The 20,330-nt window shown below is 43.5% G+C and overlaps 1 protein-coding gene across 1 annotated transcript in view; it reads left to right on the top strand.

Annotated features, from left to right (window-relative positions):
- Window positions 1-20,330, top strand: part of LOC132836950 (phytanoyl-CoA hydroxylase-interacting protein-like) — a 52,676-nt gene that overhangs the window by 15,535 nt on the left and 16,811 nt on the right. Inside the window, exon 2 of the mRNA XM_060856537.1 lies at window positions 20,006-20,173. Coding sequence (XP_060712520.1) covers window positions 20,009-20,173 — 165 coding nt within the window. The 5' untranslated portion in view covers window positions 20,006-20,008. The remainder of the gene's footprint in view (window positions 1-20,005; window positions 20,174-20,330) is intronic.

Here is a 20,330-nt window from a genome sequence, read left to right as displayed (position 1 = left end):
TTAGCAAATCTTGCTTTTATTCTGGTGTGATGAGTAATTCCTGAATTAGGGATCATTATTGAATTTGGTAAAAGTTGCCAATGTCTCACAGTCTCAGCAGGTGGTGGTTTAAGTTGAGAGTGTGGTGCTGGAAAAGCACAGCAGGTCAGGCAGCATCCAAGGAGCAGGAAAATCAATCTTTCAGGAAAAAGCCCTTCTTCAGGAGTGAGGCTTGTGAGCTGTGGGAATGGTGAGACAAATGGGAGGGGGTAGGGCTGGCAGGAATAGGTGGAAAGGAAGATGGACAGGGAGGACGGGTTGAAGGTTGGATCTGAGATAAGGGTGGGGGGAAGGGGAAATGAGGAAACTGGTGAAATCCGCATTGATGCCATGGGGTTGGAGGATCCCAAGGAGGAAGATGAGGTGGTTGAGGAATGGCGATGGAGGAGGCCCAGGACCCACATGTAATGGGAAGGGGAGTTGAAGTGTCCAGCCACGGGCAGTGGGGTTGGTTGGTGCTGGTGTCCCAGAGATGTTCTCTGAAATGCTCTGTGACTAGGTGTCCTGGTCTGAGAAGTGTCAATTAGCATCACCTGTTCACGTGTCCAAAAGACGGCATTTATCTTCCCATAACATTTGGTGGTATTATTATCGTCAAATCACCCATTATCAATATTTCTGGGAGTCACCACGAAGCAGCCATATAAATAGTGTGGCAGGCCAGAAGCTGAGATCTTTGCAGTGTTTAACTTACCTGCTGACACCCAAAGTCTGTCACCATTGACAAGCCAACAGCATGAGCAATTGCCTGGATGAATGCAGTTCCACAAGCACTCAAGAAGTTTCACACCAACCGGGACAAAACAGCTCACTTGATCATCATCTGACCCACAATCTTAAATATTCACTTCCTCCGGCACCAGCAAACAGTGGCAGCAATATGTATCACCTACAAAATGCACTTCAACAACTCCCATTACAGACTTCCTATTTCTCACTTAACTTCTGTGAGGCAAAGTCCTTTATTGGGTTCGGGTCTTTCGGAAAGCAGGGTGGGATCCAAAAGCTCTAGTTTATGGGCACAGAGAAGATAAGTGGATAAAATGTGAGATTCTGCATTTTGGGAAAGCAAATCTTAGCAGGACTTATACACTTAATGGTGAGGTCCTCGGGGGTGTTGCTGAACAAAGAGACCTTGGAATGCAGGTTCATAGCTCCTTGAAAGTGGAGTCGCAGGTAGATAGGATAGTGAAGAAGGTGTTGGGTATGCTTTCTTTTATTGGTCAGAGCAATGAGTACAGGAGTTGGGAGGTCATGTTGCGGCTGTACAGGACATTGGTAAGGCCACTTTTAGAATATTGCACGTAATTCTGGTCTCCTTCCTATCGGAAAGATGTTGTGAAATTTGAAAGGGTTCAGAAAAGATTTACAAGGTTGCCAGGAATGGAGGATTTGAGCTAGAGGGAGAGGCTGAATAGGCTGGGGCTGTTTTCCTGGAACGTCGGAGACTGAGGAGTGACCTCATAAAGGTTTATAAAATCATGAGGAGCATGAATAGGATAAATTGACAACGTCTTTTCCCTGGGATGGGGGAGTCCAGAACTAGAGGGCATATGTTTGGGATGAGAAGGGAAAGATATAAAAGCAACCTAAGGAGCAACTGTTTCACACAGAGGGTGGTGCGTGTATGGAATGAGTGCCAGAGGAAGTGGTGGAGGCTGGTACAATTGCAACACTTAAGAGGCATCTGGATGGGTATATGAATAGGAAGGGTTTGGAGGGATATGGGCCGGGTGCTGGCAGGTGGGACTAGATTGGATTGGGATATCTGGTTGGCATGGACGAGTTAGACTGAAGGGTCTGTTTCCATGCTGTACATGCAGTCATACTCTCTCTGTCTTGAGAAAGGGAAAATAGCAAACAGGAAATCTAAAACTGTTAAAGGAACTGCTGAAGGAACACCGATCTAACAGAAAAAAAAGCGACCTCACGTTTTGTACACGGACTCTTCAAAACCATAGCAGCTCTTAGAAGAAGCAACTGAGGCCAGAGAAAGAAACAGAGAGAGAGAGACAGAGACAGAGAGAGAGAGAGAGAAAAACAAAGTTAATGAGAGTTAAGTCTGTGACCTCGCACTGGGAAAAGTTAGAAAGGGTTTTGAGCAGATGATAGGGTGAACAGAGAAGAGATTAGATGGTGACAGGTCATGGTACAAGGCCAAAGAAAGTGGTAGTGGGACAGGTAAAGAAATAAAAGATGCATCTAGAAAAGGTGAGAATGGCAATTTAACTCCTGTTTGACTGAAAAAGAGAACTGAGACAAAAACGCACACCAGCAAAAAGACATGAAACAGAATAAGGGCAGAGGCTAAGATCTAAAATGATTGATGTTGACTCCAGGAGGCTGTGAAAGATCTGCTTAAGAGGTATTCAACGTGTGATCATTTTTCTGGTAAAGGTTGCAGGAACCCACTGTTGTAGTTTGAGATTCTTTAGCACTGGAGAGTTCGGCAGTTCTGTCCATTGACATTGATGGGAGCCACAGTCACCTCTGCTATGTAATTACGAAATTATCTCAGGCATTGCTACTCAACAGCACTCTTTGTGACAAGGACAGGGGAAAGGAATTGGGAGCAATCAGTTCAGGAAGCTGTAATTAACGTCAGTGGGCACTGATTCCCTGTCTGATGGAGTCGTCAACAAGGAAGAGCTCAACAGAAAAAGTGCTCAGAAAGAGAGTGTGAATGATCAGACAGCATCAATCCAGTAGCTGGTTGGACACGGCGCTGGCAGTAAACCAGTTGGCTTCTTATACAGAGTGGCACGAAGGGGAAGTTAAAATAGAAAGGCGACAAGTGGTTAGGAAATATGGATGGAGAACTGGCTTTGTGTTGGCAAGCAGCAATAGTGAAACATCAACACTATCTATTGCCTGAGCCAGGGAACTGGCCAAGTCAGAACTACGTGAATGAATGATGTGCCTGTGGTTCAAAGACATTGATCTGATTGTCTGTTTGTGTTGGGTCTCTGGGGTGCAGAAAGATGATGGATGGTTCCTGGCTACGTCTGAATAAGAGATTGACTGGCCGAGAGTGCCTTTGTTAATGTGATCATCCAGACGGAGAAGGCAAGAAAGAGCTTTTCCTTTTAAGACACATTTCACTGCCTCTATGGCCCGAAGCTCTTTGCAGTCGTTTTAAAATATCCGCTGTTGTAATGTACGAAACACAGCAGCCAATTTTCACACAGCAAGCTCCCACAAACAGCAATGCAATTCTGACAATCTATTTTCAGTGATTTTGATGGTGGGTTAACATTGACCGGATCACTGGGTAACCCCCCTCTTCCCTGCAAACCCCTGTTCTTGTTTTAAACAGTGCCATGAGGTCTTTTACATTGGCAGAGGGGGCCCTGAAAGATGGAATCTCGGACGGGTCAAACTGCTTTCTCTTTTTGGTTTTGCCCGTGTCAGTTATCAGCTGAAGCTCAGTTGACAGTATGCTTGTCTCAAGAGTCATGAGACTGTGGGTTCAAACCGCACTGAAATGAACAGCTGTGCACATAAACAAAAACCAAAATGACTGCAGACACGAGAAATCAGAAACAAAACCAGAAACTACTGGGAAAGCTTAGCACCTCTGGCAGCACCTCTGGAGAAAAATCAGAGATAACGTTTCTGGTCCAGTGACCATTCCTCAGAACTGTGCACATGACCTAGGGTGATACTCAAGTGTACTACTGAGGGAGCACTGCACTGTCATGATATGGCATTGTTTGTTGAAATGTTAAATTTGACAACCGTATTTGCCCTCACTAGTAGATACAACACCTCTAGGCTTGATTGCATTATATCATAAAAGAGCAGGGGAACTCTCCCTTGTGTCTTGCCTTACATTTATCAATAAGTATCATTAAAACAAATTATGGGGTTAGTATTATAGTGAGGGAGCATGCAGTGCGCAAAGTAACTGCTGTGATTCCAGCCTGTTCACACCTGTGGACCATCTCTCAGTTCTGGAATCCTCTTGTCTGCACCTTCTCCAGGATGAGTACATCTTTGTAGTCTTGTGGACACAGAACACTCAACAAAGATTTGTGCATCATCACAGGGTTCTGATGTGCCGTTTAATACACTGTCTAGCAGATTAGGGGCACTGATTTCCTCATTTCCAAAAGCGAGACCATTCTAAGTCAGAATGAGAACAAGGGAGCAAAAAAGGGACTCTTTGTTTTCCACAATCCACACTTAGTTGCTTCTCTGAATTAATCTATGCACTCCCATGTAAATCTGAAGCTCCCCCATTGTTCCTGGAGGCTGGCAGAACTTGGGAAAGATTTCAAGATTTAAAAGCAAGAGGGGCTCTGATTGTGTATTAATTGTGAGTAAAGAGGCAGAAAGGTTTTGAAATGTGCAGTGGGTTTGTGAGAGCCCTCCAAACAACTGGAAATCTTCAGCTGCTTCCTCTGGTTTTAAAGGCAATCTCACTTAGAAAAATACTATTCTGAAGGGCTGAGGAGCAAAGAGTTGGTTGGATGAGGTGGAGGTTGGTTGGGGGGGGTGGTGTCTGGAGCTTGTAGGCAAGAGTGTAGCTAATTGGATATTTTCTTCAATGAGCTAGCAGGAAGAGCCAAATGGCCACCCTCATCCTGATTCCATCAATGTTCCATCATGTATTTGTCTTCAAATGCTTTCTGCTGACTTAGTCTCAAGTACACCATGAAGAGCCTGTGCTTAGAGTGGTGGGAAAGACTTCCTATCATACACTCTGCCGCTCTTTTTGCCAGATCCTGGCAGATTGGCTGGTGAGTCAGAACCTATGGATTGATGCCCTGCAGCTGCATGCTGGCAAGTGCAGCATGCCTGAACAGCGATGACAACGCTGGTCTTGTACAGATCCATGCATGACGCGATTACTGAACACACCTCACTTGCTGTCTCTCTCGTTCTCTCTCTCTCTCTCCCTCTGCTGTGGCTGACGGGGACAACTATCCACCCCTGGAAAGCAGCAACATCCTCCTCCTTCTGTTGATCTGCAGGAATAGAAACTGCTATTCAGTTCTCCAGGTTAGAAAATTTATTTGTTACGTTGTGTGCATGTCAGAAAAGTGAAGTGGCAGGGCACATCTCCCGTGGAGTAAATTTGTGTTTTTATAGCACAGTGTATTTCCTTTGCAAGTATATTCTTCCAATTGGCTGTTAATATGCTCAAGTATCCTGGACAGTTTCATGGCAGAGGCTAGCATATGAGATTGCACGAAATGTTCGGCCACTCAGGATTAGGATCAGGAGAGACTCCTTCACACAGTATACTGTGAATCTTTGAAACAGATGCTCAGATGTTGAGCACACTTGCGGATGGATTTCTGAGCAAATAGGAGAGGGAAGGTGGAATTGACAGAGAGTTCAGTCATGAACGTATGTTTTATTCATTCTTTCTATGTGGGCGTCACCAACTAGGCCAGCATTTATTGCCTCGCCCTAATTGCTCAGAGTCAGCCACATTGCGGTGGGTCTGGAGTCAGATGCAGGCCAGACCAGGTAAGATTGCCAGATTTCCTTCGCGAGAAAATAATAGATGAATTTATATGACAAAGGTCACCATTAGGATAGCCTTTTATTCTGGATTTATTTTCAATTAAATTCAAATTTCACCATCAACCATGGTGTGATTTGAACCCATGAACCCAGTTAATTAGCCAGGTTCCCTGGATTATGAGTCCGGTGACATTATCACTTTGCCTCTGCCTGCCCTGGCATGCAGGGGCGAGCAGGTTCAAATGGCTGAATGGACTATTCCTGCCCTGATTTCTTGTTTTCATGTATATTTGACACTAAGCCGCATAAAGGCACATTAGAACAGGCAACCAAAAGCTTCTAAAGGAGTGTCTTAAAGGAGGAGAGCAAGGCAGAGAGATTTGGAGATGGAAGACCAGAGCTTGGGGCCCAGGCAGCTGTTGGCATGTGTGCCACTGAAGATATAGTGGAAGTCAGAGGTGAGCAAGTGTCTCGAAGTGGAGGAATGCAGAAAACTCAGAAGGTAATTGCAAGGTGACAGAAGGTTACAGAAATCAGAAGGGATGCAGCCAATGTTTGGAGGATAATTGTACAAATCAGAGTTTGTCAAAGAGTGCATGTTTATACCAGTAGAGGTACAGTCACTACCAGAGAGCTCAGAACTCGAAGAAATGGTGTTCTGTTTGTCTTGACTCTGCAATTTTGAAATGGTCAGCTCCAGTCCAGGTGATCCTGTATGTCACGTAGCAAACTAGTTCACAGCTTCAAAGGGCAGCATAGATCAGTGTCTGCACAATGCCTCTTGTGAATATTGCACATTTTACTGAAACATTTAAACCACATCCATTTTGCTATTAGTCTGGATGAATTGTTCTTTTATTTTGAAGAAACTCACTACAGTGAGTCATGTGCAGGTAGGTGTTCAGGAGTAAATGTATTTAATGGAAAATGATTGGCATCTCCAAATGTGTGCGAACGTTTAAAAAAAATGACATTGCCTTGTCGATTATTTAGGGTTATGCATTTTTTCACAGGCAAGGGGTGTGTGTGTGTGTGTGTGTGTGTGTGTGTATAGAGAGAGAGAGAGAGAGGGAGAGAGACAGAGAGAGAGAGAGAGAGAGAGATAGGGCAGGTGTAACTGTAGCTATCCCCTGAAGGGCAGTTGATTGCTGTTGATGGCTTTAATCTCAATTCTACACACATCCAACACAATCATCCTTCTGCAAGACGTTAGGAGGATGACAAATAATGCAGTGCAGAAAGAGGCTATTTGGCCTATCCTGTCTGCACCAGCTCTTGGAAAGAATTTGTTTTCCTATCTTCCCTAAGAAGCGTGGGCAATGGATACTTCAGACCACCTCGACCAGCTCTTGGCTTTGGGAGTCCAACTTGAGCAACAGTGACATCCTGTCTACAAACTCCACTACTCCAAGCACTGACATCCACAGGTCCCACTCACACGTGCCCCAACACAACGGGATTCCCCCTGGATGCAATCAGTCCTTTCAGAAGTAAATGATTAGCTTTTGCCTGAGTCACTTTCCCTTGTTCCTGGGAGCTATTAAAGTGTTGAGTGAATGAGGCCACTGTACCAGTGACTGCCTTCCAGTACTGGAACCAGGCCAATGATTAAATCCCACAGAGTTGCCTTGCAGCTGCGATACCACTCTGGTAATCACCATCTAATGTGGCATCACAGGACCAATATTAGCAAAACCAACTCCAAACAGAATTTTTCAAAATAGTCTCACTGCGACTTGTGAATCTCAGCTCTGTGGATTCATTGATTTGTCAGTGCTGGACAAACACAAGCTACCAGAGCTTCAATTTTACCCAAAATATCATTAAAAGCATGCCTGATCATGAGAGCACCATGCACATTTCAACCCCACGGGGGGACTGCCTTTGACAACTTTTTAATAAATTGGTGAAAAGAGAAAAATATCGTCAAAGACTTTTGTCAGGAGTCACACAAGAATGCCAAATTTCAAGTGATCACAACAATTTATGATATGAGTATAAACGGAACCGATTGGTTGGCGAGTGAACTCTGACTAGCTGTGGTGAAAGCAAGAGAGAACCATAGGTTCTCCAAGCTCTGGGCAATTCAAAAAAAAAGGATCATGGGCCGATCTTAGCCCTGCAATTGCAGAGTACAGGTCACTTTCTATGAATGTTGGTCGCTTCTACCAAGTGTAAATGAGTCACATTATAAGTTTGATAAATTGTCTTAAACTGGTTATTATCACATTTGGGGTGGTTCTGCAAGAGCTGCCCAGGTGCAGAGCTACAGCAAACAGTGGACACCCTGCTTCAGCAACCTACCTTTCTTTCAGTAATACCCAGGTTCGATATTACCTATGATGTGTTGTATCCATTATCCTTGATTTCAGGCTGTGGGAGCTTTTGGGGCTTTCAGGGAATGGGACAGAGCAGATAGTTCTTATAGAGAGCCAGACATACAATGGACCGTATGCTTCCCTCAGTACAAGTGTTATTCTTTTAATTGTTTTGGGAATATAAGAACCACTCACAAGGCCAGTATTTACTGCTCACCCTTCAAGGAAGATGGTAGCAAGCCACTTTCTTGACCCAGTGCAGACTACATGATGGAGGTACACTCACAGAGCTTCATTCTGTAGCAGTTCGATAACTGCAAGGCTTGCCAGATCACTACAGAGAGAAGTTAACAGTCATCCGCATTACTATGAGTCTGGAGTCACAGGCAGACCAGACTGGGTTACAAATGGCAGATTTCCTCCCTGAAGCACTTGAGTGAATCAGGCGGGTTTTTAACAACAATCTGGCAGTATCAATGCAATTCACCTCCAAACTATTTGCTCTGCACTGGAAGCCAGCTGGTTTGCTCAATCTGATTCATCATTATCTGCATTAAATTTCTGGAAGCAGACTATATACTGAAATGCAGGAGCAAACGTTCCCCAAGAATGCTCTCTCTGGGCAATTCTGGGTTATTTCATGCAACACTACTCCTCTTGAGATGAGAAATACTCAGACAATGTACCTATCCTGGCAAACTCCGCAGAGGTCTTTATTGATTTTGGAGTCAAGTCAGAATGAGAGCAGTGACTGACTAGAATTTCATCGTTAGTTATTTATGGGTTGATTGGGTAGAATGAGTCCTCAGTATTATATAATCATGTAGCTCAAAGGAGGCCATTTGGCCCATCATACCCGTGTTATCTCTTTGAAAGAGCTATCCAATTAGTCCTGTTTCACTGCTCTTTCCTCATAGCTCTGCAAATCCTTTCCAGGTATATAATCATTTGAATGCTCCAAACAAATTTGTTCCAAAAACCCTTTCAAATTGACCAGAAAGTGTACAGTGTAAAAAAAATTCTAGATTTGAATTCTAGATTTTTTTGCCAATTGTCTTACATCCATCTTCCCTGGTTACCAACTCTCCTGCCACAGAAAGCAGTTTCCAACAGCAATTTTGTTGAAACCCTTCTTAATTCAATCTTTCTCTGATGTATCCTGCTCAAACACAAACCACCCTGACTTGGAGTCCAGACTATGCGAATGGAGTGGCGACTTGCACTGAGACACGCTATTTTCTGTATCCATTGCTCCCAAGGCAGTCTCCTCGACATGGGAGGTGACAGGACGCCTGCTTGCACAGCACTTCAGAGAATATCTCTGGAGCAACCAACCAACTCCACCACCCTGTGGCTGAACACTTTAACTCCCCCTCCCAGACATGCAGGTCCTGGGCCTCCTCCATTGCCACTCCCTTACCACCCGACGCCTGGAGAAAGATCGACTCATCTTCCGCCTCGGGACCCTCCAATCCCATGGCATCAACGTGGACTTCACCAGATTCCTCATTTACCCTCCCCCCACCTTATCCCAGTTCCAACTTTCCAGCTTGGCACTGCCTTCCAGACCTGTCTTACCTGTCCATCTTCCTTCCAACCTATCCACTCCACCCTCCTCTCTGACCCAACACCATTACCCCCACCTCCATCCACCTACTGCACTCTCAGCTACCTTCCCCCTCCCTTACCTCCCTCCACCCCACTCCCATCCCATTTATCTCTCTATCCCTGAGACTCCCAGCCTCATTCCTGATGAAGGGTTTTTGCCTGAAATGTCGATTTTCCTGTCCTCGGATGCTGCCTGACTTGCTGTACTCTCGACTCTGATCTCTAGCATCTGCAGTCCTCACTTTGACCTTGTTCTGACATTTGTCCTGAGAACTCAAGTCTTTAATACCTTCTTTCCTGCTCTACCTTATAAGTTTAGACTTAAATCCTAAAGTGAGGTGTGCAAACTTGGCCACATACTCCACCTCAAGCTGACCCAGTTTTTACAAAGATTCGCACAACTTTCTTACTCTTGTTTTCAACAGCAAGCAAGATTTCTCTTTGCTCTGCAAACAGCTTTCCCAACTTATCGTGTTGCTCAGTCTGAAGTCATGGAGCACAGATTCCTATGAAGGTCCCCCCACCTCACCCCTGCAATCCCGCACCCCCCCCACCCAACCCCCTCACCACTTCCCCAATCACTGAGGGATGACTGCAGTGGCTCTATCACCATCCCCTTTAACACTGCTTCACTGTGTGTAACACAACTGCAACAGGGTCACTCTGTCAGACTATGGACTTCAAAGCGGTGAGGTAAACATTGCAGAATGGCACGGAAAGTTTCTGGAGATAAAATACTTGCCTTAATTCAGCACTGCAGATTGGAGGGACACGGTTAAATTCTTCAAGCCTGAGAGGTCAGACTCAAGTCAGAAACACATAAGTCTTAGAGTGGGGAAGGAGGCCATTCAGCCCAAGGTGCCTGCACAGGCTTGTTAACTGAATACCATGACAGAGCACCAGTCTCCTGCATTCTCCCATACCCCTGTACGGAACTTATATCTTAATAATCTTCCAATGCCTCATTTGAAACTGCCGCCAACACACTTCCAGGCAGTGCATTCCATACCTTACTCGCTGTGTTTTTTCTCATATCACATATGCTCCTTTTGCAAATGACTTTAAATCTAATGTCCTGTTCTCAGGTATCGTTTCTCCCTATCCGCTCTTTCCAGCTAGTTCATGATTTTAAAACCTCTATGAAATCTTCATCTCTCCGAGAAGAACAGTGCCAACTTCATCATCCTATCCTCATAACAAAGTTCCTCATTCCTGGAACCATTTTTCAAGATCAGTTCTGCACTCTGTCAATGCAGTCACATCTTTCTTATTATGTTGCACACCGAAACGTACGCAATACTCCACTTCAGGTCTAACCAGTCTCTTATACAGGGCCTATTCAGCAACTGTGCATCTGTTGTTTCGGGAAGGGAGCACAAGAAGGAGACTGGGGAAGAAATTTCCATCCAGCTCCATCTGAACCCATTCATCCAGATAGAATTGACAGTCCATTTGAGCACTTTTCTCTGGAAAAGTGATGGCTGAAAAGTGACTTAATAGCAGTTCTTTAAGATTATGAAAAGTTTGATTGGGTAAACATGGAGAAGATGTTTCCATGTTGGGAGATCAGAACTACATAAAAACAAGGTACTTGTTCATAAACCTGATCAGGAATTCAGGACAAATGGCTTTGCTCAGAGAGTGGCGAGAATACGCAACTCGCTCCGAGATGAAGTGGCTAAAGTCAATAGCATTTCAAGTCAATATTGGCGGAAGCTGGGTAAGCACAAGGACAGAAAGGAAGAGAAGAATATGCTGCTAGGTCAGAGATAAAGAGATTATATGGACAGCTCAGAAACAGCAGGAACACCAGCATGGAGTCACTGGGCTGAACAGCCTGGTTCTGTTTGATGCCTTCAATGCAGAACTGGAGGGAACAAGAGAGATATGAATCTGCCTCACCTCAGAGATGGAAAAGTCACAAGGTCCAATGTAAAACACATCATTTCTGTTGTTTCTTTAGTTTGTCCATGGGACATGAGCATCACTGGTAAGCCCAACACTGATTGCCCATCCCTAACTGCCCTTTGAGAAGGAGGTGATGAGCTGCCTTCTTGAACCGATACAGTTCATGAGCAAGATGGACATGCACACACTGCCATTAAGGAGGGAGTATCAGGGCTTTGATCCAGCGACAGAAAAGGATGATTGATATAGTTCCATTTCAGGATGGTGTGTGGCTTGCAGAAGAACATCCAGGCGATGTTCCTACATATCTGAAGCTCCTTGTTCTTCCAGGTGGCCTTGGCTGCGGTTTGAGGACAGCCAAGAAGGCAGTTCACTGCACCTCCAATGGCTCATTCCCCTGTTCATCATAACAGTGCAAGCTGCTATCTCAGTATTTCACAGTCATAACTAACCTGGGATCAGAAACGAGAACAAAGGAATCTTAGACCAGAGGAAACAACACCATACAGCCTGTTATAAGTCTACCGATTCTTTGAAACATCTGTTTAATTAGTCCCACTCCTGAGCCAGTTCTCTGTTGCAGGCGATTTCTTTTCTCAAGTATGTATGCATGTCTTTTAATCCAATGCACAGCAACTGCCTACATGATAATAGTTTCTCTGCATCTTCTTCCTTATTTTCATGTTGACAGAATAGCGCAAGAAAGATCTATGCATATTAGATTGTGAAATTCAACCTCACAGACAGCGCTTGCCGCTGAAACAAAACCGCTTGTTTTACAGCCCAGTTGTAAAATTATACAATTCCCGGTGGGATACTGAATCATGCAGAACAGGACAAGTTTGATCCTGGGTTGGCCCAATATCCAATGCTCTGAGACTTGGCAGAAGTTATCTGCAATTGGCATGGGAAGAGCAGAGCTTCGAGCTCTTAATCACTCCCTGGCCATCCCTTCGAGAAAGTGAATGAGATCAAGTGAAAACAGGGCAGGCCTGCAAGCATACCGCAGCATTATTATTACCTGGATCAAGGGATTCTTGGTTCAAGCCCGACTCCAGGCTTTGAGCGCAAAAATCAAGGATGATGCTCCAGTGCAGCACTGAGTGAGTGCTGCACAGCCTGAAAGTGATGTTTATCTGAGTTAAACAGGACTCTCGAGTCCCACTGCATTGAATAGGGGAGTTATGGTCTGTCATCATGTGGTCTTTTAGCAGCCTCAGTGAGATAAGGAAATTACATTCTTCTGACAAGCACAGAGCCGGATGGTTAAGAGTTAACAGCCTGATAATGAAAAGGTTGCAATTAAATCTGTAATGCTAGCTTTTAACATTTGTATAATGTGAGGAATTGATGATAAAATGACACTAACTATTCCAGCTGTCAGCTCCCATAACCCTGCAGTGGCACACATTCCAGAACCTTCTTCATTTTAATCAGCTGCATCCATCATTATTATAGTGTGGATGTCATTTATTAAAACACTTTCATTTACTTGCAAAATGTATTTGAATATAAATTTGTCATTAGCATAAATGTTTTTTTTCATTCCTTGTTTTTGAACTGCATTGTTTTATGAGTGCAGGAAATCATGTACCTGGCACATCCAAACTGCCTTTCCTGAATTTGAACTAAATCTGCCAATGTCCAATTGGATTGTGAACTCCCCAAGGAACTGACATTCCACATCCAAATAGAAAGTAAAACAAAGTTTCACGTATGCCAACAATGTTGTAAAATGAAAGGAACTAATCATATCTTTATTTGACAGCTTCACTCTCCATCACCTTTTCCCTCTATCCCAACTCCAACACATTCACCCTCCCTCCCCATCCCCAAATCATACTCACTCACCCTCTTTCCCGATCACCATACCCCCACAATCACCCTATCCCAAATCCCACCCTCTCTCCCCATCCTCAAATCTCCTCATTCACCTGTCTCAAATCCCACCAACTCACCGTCTCTTCCTATCCCCAAATCCCACACACTCACCCTTTCTCCCTCTAACCCTTGATTCCACCCACTCACCCTCTCTAGCTATACCCTGTGCACCTATGCACTCCCCTTTCTCCCAATTGCTGAATCCCGGTACCCACTTTCCCTCCATCACAATCATTCCCACCTACCATAATCCTCACTCACCACCCACACCCCTCAATCCCTACCTCCCCATATCCTCAATCCCACTTTCTCCCTAAATCCCCCAATCCCACCTACCCACATTCTTCAATGTTCTTTAATCCCTTTTAGCCATCTTCTCCTCAATCCCACTTACCCTCCTTCTCAACATACCCTTTAGTCCCACTTTCTCCCTACATCCATCAATCCCAACTACCCACCATACCTCTTACTTAATCTGCTCTTCCCATCATCCCCAAGTGCACAGTTTCTTGTGTCTGCTTCACTGTGTCCCTGAATAGCATTGTCATAACACTTGTACTGTCTGTACCATAGTCTATCATCCCGCAGTTAGAATCCACTTAAAGTAGAAAGTCCCAACGGTTCCCTTTGCTCATTGTTTCACATTTCCGCTGATATATGAACCCACCAGCACAGCCAACAGTTTGAAGGGATCGATGCCATTCTTCCTTCCAGAGAGAGTGCATTGATGTAACCAATCTTAGCAACATAATCACTTTGGGTTTACAATATAACACTTCAGATTTAGGGCACAGTAACAATTGATTCATTCAAGTGCAATTGAGAAAATGTAGATGCTGCAGGCCTTACCTCAGAGACAAAATAATGGTTTCTAGAGATCTGCAACAGCTGAAATATATGACCCCCACCATCTCTGCAAGGTGAGAATACCTAGCCCTGTGAATGGCACTAATGTACTAACTTGGGGCAAAATGGTCTCACCCCATGCTTAGAAAGCAAACCAGTCAGTGAGCGTAGAGGACAAAGGGATGACTTAATAAATTGATATTGAGGGAAAAGACAATCGGCATTTTTAATGATGCTCCATGTCCTCAATTTAAAATCCAGAGCTTCTATTTTTATAGAATAGCCTACCAAATATATACTCAAAGAGAGAGAGAGAGAGAGAGAGAGAGAGAGAGAAAACTATGTACACATTAAACACTTATAAATGTACATTGAGACAATCATTGAGAGAGAAGCTGCTAATTACTGTTCAAGGCACACAAAAGGATTGTGTCTGTGTGTTGAAGCCTGTTTAAAATACTCAAACACTTCGTCCTTGATAAGAAGCAATCAGGCGGCTGCAGACATTGATAAAATTGAACAGAAATAGGAATAAATTCACTGTTAGGATGGGAAGGAGAAGTGGTCCCTTAACAAGAGGGGCTGAATTACCATCTCGGTGCAGATCATGGTGAAAAAATATCTTCATGATCAGCCCATTTCCTTTTGGAAGAGCACTGCTACCATAGCAACAAGAAATGAAATATTTCACTTTTCCAAGCACTAATGATGCAACATTTTCTTGTATTAAAAATACATCAAGAGGTCACAGACACTACAGGTACATGATAGCATGAATACACAGATTAACTCTCTCAGTCTACCTTGTGTACTCTGTTCTCTATAACTCTGTCCTTCATTGTCTTTCCATCCATGTCCAAACTCACGCCAACCCTTACACGTTCACCCTCCATTTACCCACCCATCAGTCATTGCTACAAATCCATTGCAAAGGAATCTGATGGATGAAACGACTGAGTGGGCTGTTTGGGCAAATGTGGGGTCATCGAGTCATACAGCAAGGAAATAGACCCTTTGGTCTAATTCATGCTTGCCGATCAAATTTCCCAAACTAAACTATTCCCATTTTTCTGCACTTAGCCGATATCCTTCGTAACTTTTCTGGCATCTTGGATCCAATATCTGTAAATTAGAGTATTTTGTAAATGGCTAGGATACACTAACATAAGGACACAAGGAATAGAACATTTGAGCCTGTTCTGTCATTCATTCGGCCATGGATGACTCGAGGCCTGTGTTCCTTTCAGTGTCACAGGTTGAGAGTTTCTCTCATTCAAACATTCAGGGAATTCAATGGGGTGGGCAGCAACTATTTCTTTTGGTGTGGGATTCAAGAACAAGGGCTATCATCTGAAAATTAGAGATAGACCTCTCTCGAGTGAAGTCAGGAAACAGAAAACACTGTAAATCTCTTTCCTATAAGAGTGTCGGTAGAAGAGGGTGACTAGTTTTACCAAGGCTGAGATATTTGATTATTGTTAAGCAAAGGTATCAAGGATATATCATCAATGTTTACCACTAGTGCAAACCATATCGCCTGAAATAGCAAGAGCACTTAATTTGAGAGCATAAACATTGCTGGAATTGACTGTAATGCTAATGGCTGAAGTTATTTGCCTGACATGTTAAGCATTAACCTTGTAAGTGGAGGAATAAAAATTGAAACACCAGTAGGTGGAGATGTGCATGTGCGGTTACATACAGAACAGCCATAATTATCTTAAATGAGGGGCTGAATGACCCACTCCTGCTCCTTGTTTGTATGCAGTGCAGGTGCCTGCTCGCTTTTAAAGTCTAAAAATACTGGATCTCAATGTTTCAAGAGCCATATTGATCTTGGGACATGGTTAGAACATTGATCACAAGGATAAACCATGGTGTAATCAAGAGCACATGCCAGCTCAAGAGGAGAGGGTGGCCATTTTGGTTTGAGACGAGGGTAAATTACTTCAGTGTGAGGTGCTGAGCATGACTGAGCCTATTTGTGAAGGAGCTTCTTTATTTCTACACACAGAGCTTGCTACACCATTCAAATACACCCAGCCCCTTTCCGAGTTGACACGTCTTTAAACATATTTTAATCCAATCATCTAAGGACTTCCTAAAACTTGGTTTCCTGATTCAAAATTCAATTCAAAGGAATTCAGTATCCAAAGAGCAAAATCACATTCTCATATGAGGGTGTTCGATGCTGCACTGTGGAGTATACTTAAATCTGAGTTTGAGGCATTTTAATTTCTTAGGAAATCAAGGGAGATGTGGAGTGGGTGGCAAAGTGGAATTGAGGCAGGAAATCAATCATAACCATTTCTGAATGGTGCAGCAGGTTTGAATGATCTATTCCAGGTTTTACTTACATTCTTAAGGAATCCAATGGTTGAGAAACGATCCTTTTCCAAAAAAACACAGTACAACTCTCCCACTTGCCCCTCTGCTTTTTGTGAATTTAAACAGTTTTGTACCCAAGAAGCTTTGACATCAGCGAAAAAGGCACAGAAGTGGATGAGGTGGAAAACCTTTCAAACTTGGTAACCCCATGTCCAAATCCTCTTAATATTGATGGGAGATGGAGGCTTTGTCATCTTACGTGTCACATGTTGTAACGTCTAAACCTAACGATGGTACTCACAGCCACACTGATTCAAATGGAGTACCACCTTGAGTTCGGTATTGAAAACAAATCAAAACATTATCAATTTTGACACTCATGACAAACTGTCCCTTTTTGTCCATTTTTTTTCTCCCATTTCTCTCTAACAGGCACAGAAATAAGGTGAAATCACAATGCCAAATAATGAGAATATAATTCAACATGCACTTCTTGGCTACTTTTAGAATATTGTGTGCAATTCTGGTCTCCTTCCTATTGGAAGGATGTTGTGAAACTTGAAAGGGTTCAGGAAGGATTGACAAGGAGGTTGCCTGGGTTGGATGATTTGAGCCACAGCGAGAAGCTGAATAGGCTGGGGCTGTTTTCCCTGGAGCGTCAGATGCTGAGGGGTGACCTTATAGAGGTTTATAAAATCGTGTGGTGCGTGGATAGGATAAATAGACAAGGTCTTTTCCCTGGGTTGGGGGAGTCCAGAACTAGATGGGCATAGGTTTACGGTGAGAGGGAAAAGTTATAAAAGGAACCTAACGGGCAATCTTTTCATGCAGAGAGTGGTGTTGGCATAGAATGAGCTGCCAGAGAAAGTGCTGAAGACTGGTACAATTACAGCACTTAAGGCATCTGGATGCGGACATGAATCGGAATAGTTTAGGAGGATACGGGCCAAGTGCTGGCAAATGAGACTACAGTAGGTTAGGATATTCTGGTCGGCATGGACGGGCTGGACTAAAATGTCTGTTTCCAAGCTGTATATCTCTGTGACTCTTTCCTTGCCAGTTAACTCAGTTCCTTTTGGGCTAAGGAGGCCAGTATAATTATTTATAAACAATTTTTTCGCAAGATTAATTTTGTACCTATTCATGAGATGTGGGCATTGCAGGCTAGGCCAGCATTTACTGTCCATCTCTAACTGCCCTTGAGAATGTGTCATTCCTGAATCCACATTTAGTGAATACAATTCCATTACACTTAACAGACGGTTCAGAACTGCTAATCTTTAATTTGTTTCCCTCAATGACTTTACATTCAAACCAGCCAAGGGTTATTCATGCTTCCAAATGTTCAGTGATCAATACTTTTAACATTGAATCATACTTCCGTTCTCAACAAAGGCTAACTATACGACAGTCTTGGGAACATTAATAGCGATGTTGCAAACCAAGTATTGAAGTTAGTCTGAGACATGATATGATCTTGACTAACCCTTTCCTTGCAACTGGGATCATACAAGTACCACATTGGGATGATGTTTGCAGGACTTTTCCCCTTACTTCAATGGGGTCATAACCTTGTAAGTGCATGGCAGAAAGAGAATGCCCAAGGGCTGAAGGAACGGATGGATAATTTCATTGAATGTTTACAGAATAAGGAGTTTAATCCAGGCAAGCGTGAGGTGTTGCACTTTGGGAGATCAAATGTTAAGGGAAAGTATATAGTTAATGGCAGGACCCTTAACAGCATTGATGATTTTGGAATCCTAATCCATAGCTCCCTGGAAAGGGCCACACAAATAGACAGGGTGAAGAAATGTAGAGATTGCTTGCCTTTATTGGTCAGGGCATTGAGTACAAGAGTCCAAAGAGGTGTTGCAGTTTCACAAAGTTTTGGTTATACCACATTTAGAAATTGCATTCAATTCCAGTCACCACATTATAGGAAGGTTGTGGAGGCTTCGGAGAGGGTGCAGAAGAGGTTTATCAGAATGCTACTTGAATTCAAGGGAATAAGTTAGAAAGAGAGGCTGGACAAACTAGGATTGTTTTCTCTGATGTGGCAGAGGCTGAGAGGAGACCCGATAGAAGTATATAACATTATGAAAGGCATAACCTTTTTCAGAACCTGGACAGTCAGAACCTTTTTCAGAGTTGAAATGTCTATTACTGGAGGACATGCATTTAAGATAAGAGAGGAAAGTTCAAAGGAAATGTGAGGGGCAAGTTTTTTTTCACGGAGGGTGGTGGGTGCCTGGAAAATGCTGCCGGGGTAGTAGTGGAGGCAGACACGATAGGGGCGTTTAAAAGGCTTTTAGACAAGCATATGAATAAGCAAGAAATGAAGGGATATGGACCAAGGGCAAGCAGAAGGGATTAGTTTGGCATCATGTTCGGCACAACATCATGGGCTGAAGGGCCTGTTCCTGTGCTATGTTCTAATAGAAGGCACACTTGTTCAAGTTGGCTCGCTGCAAGATCAACCTAGCTAACCCCACTCACTGACCTGTTCTCCTGAGCTCTGCAGATGTGTCTGCTTTAGGTAATGATTCAATCCTTTCTCGAAAGCAATGTTTGAACCTGCTGCCACCACATTCCCAGGCACCGTTTCCAAATCCGAACCACTCATTACGAGAAAGTGTCTTTTCTTCGGTCACTGTTACTTTTTTTGTCAATCACCATGAAAGGATATTCAACAAGTTGCAGAATGCACTGTTCTTTCTGCAATGAACAATTTGTGCAGAAAGGCTGTTCAATGTGTGGCTCTGAAATATCCAACTTAATTAGTGGACTGACTCCACTCACAGGAACTTGTCAAGCCTCGAGCAAGTTTTAATTCCAAGATGAGTTTCTGGAAGCATAACCTTTCCATCACCAGAACTTTTTCCCATCTATAACTGTGATCAATTCGACACTTGACTCAGCTTATTGCTGCTGAAACCTTCAACCATCCCTTTGTCACCTCTAGACTTGACTGTTCTGACATGCTCCAGTCAGCCTCCCAAAAAATGCTACCCATTCAAAACCCCGCTGCCTGTATCTGAACTTGCACTGATTACAATTCAGACATTCACCCACGTTCGCTAACAACTTCACCCCCTGGTTTGGCATCGTCGCCATTTTAAAATGCTTTTAAATCCCTCTACAGTCTCATCCATCCCACTATCTGTAACCTCCAACAGCCCCACAACCCTTCCAAGATTCTGTGCATCTTTTAATTCTAGCCTTTTGAACGTTCTGGATTTAGATCCACCTTTGGGGCTTATACCTTCAGTTCCTTGCACACTACACTCTGCAATTTCCTCCATACACCTCTTAGTCTCTCCCTTTCTCTCTCCTCCTTTCAAACGTTCCATAAAAGCTCCTTTTGAGTCAGCTCTTCATCATTCCTGTGCGGCTCATCATCAAATCTTTCTTGTAGTGCTCCAATAAAGTGCCTTGGAGATGTTTTACTATGCCAAAGGTGCTCCTAAATGCAAGTTGTAGCTGTTCAGTTTTGAGAGAATTCGCACTTCCCTGAAGCAGTACTGAGGATCAAGTAGCCACAAAGCAATGAAACTTGCTCCTTGTTGTCTAAGAAATGCTGTCCTTTCCTTCTTCCCCAACAGAAAATGGAGCTGCTGTCAACACCCCACAACATCAAAATCACCAACATTACCTGCGATTCGTTTAAGATCTGCTGGGACACTGATGTGAAAGACAGGGAGCGAATCACACATTACTTTGTTGACCTCAACAAGAAAGAAAACAAGGATTCCAACAAATTCAAGCACAGGGTAAGCTTATTCCAGGCTGGCAGTTTACAATAATTGCTGGTCATTTCTGTGGATTACAGACTGTTTATTCATTTAACTTTTGATTTAGGTTTGATAATGCTCTTGCTCTCGAAATCATCTGATAGACTCTTAGATCCTAAGGCTAACTCTAATACTT

The sequence above is a fragment of the Hemiscyllium ocellatum genome, chromosome 48, assembly GCF_020745735.1.
Source record: "Hemiscyllium ocellatum isolate sHemOce1 chromosome 48, sHemOce1.pat.X.cur, whole genome shotgun sequence".
Taxonomy (NCBI): domain Eukaryota; kingdom Metazoa; phylum Chordata; class Chondrichthyes; order Orectolobiformes; family Hemiscylliidae; genus Hemiscyllium; species Hemiscyllium ocellatum.
The sequence above is the reverse complement of the archived record's forward strand: the minus strand, read 5'-3'. Positions and strand labels throughout refer to the sequence as shown.